The 4,297-nt window shown below is 37.7% G+C and overlaps 1 protein-coding gene across 4 annotated transcripts; it reads right to left on the bottom strand.

The window, feature by feature from the left end:
* Nucleotides 1-91: 91 nt before the first annotated feature.
* On the bottom strand, nt 92-3,849 carry fgf21 (fibroblast growth factor 21). 4 transcript variants are annotated; one of them, XM_044337212.1, is made up of 5 exons: nt 3,716-3,849; nt 1,345-1,373; nt 1,161-1,238; nt 890-993; nt 92-802 (listed from the first exon to the last, which is right to left on the bottom strand). In XM_044337212.1, exons 1-5 carry the CDS (start codon nt 3,724-3,726, stop codon nt 512-514), a joined length of 513 nt encoding a protein of 170 aa, XP_044193147.1. In that variant the 5' UTR covers nt 3,727-3,849; the 3' UTR covers nt 92-511. The 4 variants fall into 4 exon arrangements, with proteins under 4 accessions (XP_044193147.1, XP_044193149.1, XP_044193148.1 ...); XM_044337214.1 differs by lacking the exon at nt 3,716-3,849 and adding an exon at nt 3,304-3,643; XM_044337213.1 differs by lacking the exon at nt 3,716-3,849 and adding an exon at nt 2,787-3,288.
* Between the last annotated feature and the right edge of the window lie 448 nt (nt 3,850-4,297).

Here is a 4,297-nt window from a genome sequence, read left to right as displayed (position 1 = left end):
CTCCCCTACTGTTAATCTCTCATCACCAGTGATAGTAGATTTGTGCACCAGTATACATTCTTGTGCTTAGAAGGACTTAGAAAAACAAAAGTCAAATTTGGGATATGTTTATTTTCATTCAGAACTTATTTCCAGTGTGAAACACACCTGAGAGGTACATACATAATCTTACTGGACTTTTAGAGAAACTCCAAAAGCCTCATATATAAATATTAACACAATGTTGCAACATAGGGTATTTCTTCCTCAGACACAAACATACAGCTCTCAAACTACAGAGCATAAAATCCCAGAAGGTTAACTTAAAATGATTTAGGCTTAAAGCAGACCATTGGAAACAAACAACACACACAATAAATAAATAAATTACAATAATGTTTCCCCCAAATGTTGAAAATGACCAAACCACAGTACAGCTTAGTATATCCTGGCATCTCATGACAAAATCAAGTCTTCAGGTTTGACCAGGTCAATGAAAGGACACTTTTAGTATCTATAGTGTTATTCACCTTTACTTGTTCATTGAGAACTGAGGACTGGACATAGAGTTTAGGCCCATTCCAAGGAGGTCATCAGAGTCCACGTTGAAATATTTCTCATTGTCTGGTGGTTGTTCAGACACACTCACCCTTGTCAACGTATTCCTAATTGGTAGGAATCGAGTGAAGGGTACTGAGTGTCGATCTGGGGAGTGTTTTGATGCCAGAGACACTGGAAATCCATTGTGTGAGGAGAGGAAACGGGTGTATCCATCTGCCAGCAGCAGTTCTCTGAAGGTGCAGTCAGCCTCTGCATAGTGTCTCTGCAAATGACAACATAACAGATGTAAATTGTCCGCAGGCGACAGGAAGGACCAAGGCGTTATGATGTTGACGCTCTTTTTGCTTACCTGCCCTCTCAGACGGCCTCTGCTGTCCATACAGAGAAACAGAGATGTTGACTGTCCCTTGATGACTACGTGGCCTCGTTCAACTGATTTCAGCTCCAGCACACCTGGAAACATGGAAAACATAAACAGATGTGCTTCATAAATCTCCTGCTGGTCTCCATTTTCTGGGTCTCAAATTATCCAGAGAATTATGTGGATATTTTGAGAGGAAAATATGCTAAATTGGGCCCACTGATGCTGTCTGTTACTGATTTTTCTGCCAAACACTCACTGTAAGGGGTCTGAGCATCACTTCCTGACACTCTCCCATCCTGGGTCATCTGCAGATACATCCCTCGTCTATGATTTTCTGCAACAAAGGAAATCAGCATAATGAAGAATTTAAGGTGTTTAAGAGCAACAATATATATCACAGGCATTATATTTACACTGAAAGTAACTAAAATGAAAAGTACCTGTGTAGAGATGCGCCTCTCTGACTTCACTGTTAAAGGATAACAGAGGGTTGGAGTCAGTGAGATAAAATGATAGAGAGAAAGGAAGGGGGATGATTAAGAAGAAAGAAAGCACAACAGAGAAAAAGTTGTGTGGAAACCAAGACATTTGGAGATAAAAAATTAACCTCCTGATAAATAATAAATATAAAAATAAATAAATAAAAAAATGAACTTATAAAATAAATAGGAAATATTCTTTGCTCTGTCTGAGCAACTTCTTTCAGATTAAACTCTAAGGGCAAGTTTTGTGCCCTTATAAAGGAGTTCGGAGAAGGAGGTCCTTCGTGAGAGTAATGCATGAGTCAGACATTTCTACATAATTAAACTATGTGCTGAGAGGAAGATTGGTGTCCTCACACTATGTATGGGCTTCTTCCGTGTCGTTTACATTAAAAGTTACTGTAAAGTTGGGTTTTTGGACTCCCACGAGGTCATCTTAGCCAACCAGTATATACAAAATGAGTATAGATTGTTTTTATGTTTCCCACTGTTTCCATTATCTTAACACTTGATTTTACATTATTCAAGGGCTTGTGAATGATTGTGTGTCTATGTGCAATTTATGAAAATTGATTTTCGTTTATAAACAAACAGATGCACCAGTGAGGACAATACTCATCAAGAAGTAAAAATGTAATACACTTTTTAAATTAAATTTGATAAGTTTTTTAGTCAAAAGTTCCAAGTTTATTTGAAGACTTCTTATTTTGTTTGTTCATACTTACAAATATGAGCAAATAAGCTAACTCATGTGTAGATAAAACGACTTACAGTAACTCAGGGTGTTTCCCCTCCCTTCCAGTTAGAAAAAATACACATTTCACAACTGCAAGAAGATATCTCTCTGCGTCATTTACTGAATAAATAATAACAAACAGATACTAGTGGAAGTCACTTAAACTATTTTGGATTTTACTGTGTTTATCTTACTTTGATATGTGTGAGGGAAACACTATGTTTATAAGAAGAAGACAAGTGTTTATGTGACTGCAGCTGTGCATTTCCCAGAGAGGCCGTACGTCAGCTTGTAAATTCACTAGTTAAGAAATCCTGTGCATAACCAGGAGGCTTCACTTTCTCCTCAGAGTGCATCACCTACTTTCATTTCATTGACACGATACCTAAGGGGTCAGTTCATACTAATTAATATAGTGTCTCACTTGTCAATAATAAGAGTCTGAAAGCTACATTAAGATGTCATTAAGTGTTATTACACTGTCACCATCATTCTCGAGGTCAAATAAATCATTTGTGACACTGTCAGACAAATGAAAATCATGAAAAAAGCATTTTAAAACATCTTTCATTAAGCTTCCAAACTGTTAACAATGTAACATCAGAGAAATATTGTGACCCCGTTATTACAGTAAGTATGGATCATCTGTGAGAGTTTAAACAACCTTTAACAAATAGTTGTGTTTGATGATGAGGCATGCTCAGACATGTTTCCTGTGCCTGTGGTTCATCAGCAACGTTGAAAGTGACGTAAACAGAACGGTAGTCATAAACACAGAAAAGTATTCTTTCATGTTTATGTTGTGTTTATAATTATGACAGGAGTGTTATGTCTGCTTCATGCTCAAAATCCGAGTGATATATACAGACGGGATACAGTTTTAAAGATGGAACTCATCCAGCAGATGGCGCTATCCTGTCTAGCCTCCAACATTTGGGAGCCTGTCCCCCCCCCCCCCCCCCCCCCCCAAAAACGACTCTAAAGGTCGTAAATTCAGCGCGAAAAACGACCTATAATTACGTTTGAGTGACAGATATCATATAGCAGCTGTAGTAATTATATATCAGATGCAGTTCAGATTAATTATCTACATAAGATGACTTCATTATTAGGAGGAGGCAGGTTGGGTGGATGTGTGGATGGCTAGATAGTTAGATGGCAAAAAGTGGCAAAAAGTGGACTTAGCTGCAGGAGGCTGCTATTACTTCCTGTTTTCGAAAGCAGCATATTACACTCCAGTGGGTCGTTCTTGAGTGCAGGTACAAATGATCTCTGTGGTTGTTTAATTTGGAGGACTTGCTCTGGCAGGGACCCGGGAAATTACAGCATTGCCACCCCCATCATGTGTATATACAACGCTCATGTCAAAAACACTGTAGAAAACATCCGAGTGGACTCAATTTGAGTCACAGTATTTTGAATAAATTAGACATTTCAGTATGCTTCATGAATTTTATTTATGCAGCTTAGCTCCGAACACTAGGTTAATAAAGGATGTATTGGAAAATAATGTGTAGATATTTAAGAAATCTGCGTTAAAATATATATAGGCTGCAAAATAACTAAAGAAATGTGAAACCACTTGTTATTCACCTGTGAGGCATATAAAACACCTGTACTATTTATAACCTTTGCTGTGACAAAAAAGCACTGGGGTTTCCTTTTCCTGTTTTGGCTCATCTCCAGTCCTGTGGTGCTCAGTTCACCCTGACTGAGCAAAAACATGTTGTATATGAGATGCCATAACAGCCATAACAATAAAGAGCTGTAACTACGAACAAAGAGGAGATGATGTCTGTTTTAATATATACAGGGCTATTCTGTCATAAAGTATAGTAAAATAGACATAATATATTCTTAAACTGTAGCATAATACAGTTTATGAATACCCAAGAGTGCCTAAACTGCAGTATAAACTGTATTAAGGAACCAAATAAAAGGTAAAAACTTAAATATACCTCTTCTCTAAGACCCCCCTACCTCATCTCACGTTTTACCTGCCCTGCCTCTTGATATTTTTAAGTCTTAGTTACGCCTCTTACTGCAAAATATTCAAGCTAAAGTTGAGAGTTCAATGTTAAACCAAGCCTTTGTGGTTCAACACCTGTACATTACAGCTACTTACCTCCCACTGTGACCAATGTGAGCGGAAACTGCAAAATAACTCCTTTAACA

The sequence above is a fragment of the Thunnus albacares genome, chromosome 20 (genome assembly GCF_914725855.1).
Source record: "Thunnus albacares chromosome 20, fThuAlb1.1, whole genome shotgun sequence".
NCBI lineage: Eukaryota > Metazoa > Chordata > Actinopteri > Scombriformes > Scombridae > Thunnus > Thunnus albacares.
Note: the sequence above shows the minus strand (reverse complement) of the source record. Positions and strands in the feature narration are given on the sequence as shown.

Coding starts and splice junctions, on each gene's coding strand:
- fgf21 (XM_044337211.1), bottom strand. CDS start 1,492: ATGTCTTGGTTTCCACACAACTTTTTCTCTGTTGTGCTTTCTTTCTTC. Junction 994..1,160: donor TGATGCTCAGACCCCTTACA/GTGAGTGTTTGG, acceptor CCATGTTTCCAG/GTGTGCTGGAGCTGAAATCA. Junction 803..889: donor GAGGCCGTCTGAGAGGGCAG/GTAAGCAAAAAG, acceptor TGTCATTTGCAG/AGACACTATGCAGAGGCTGA.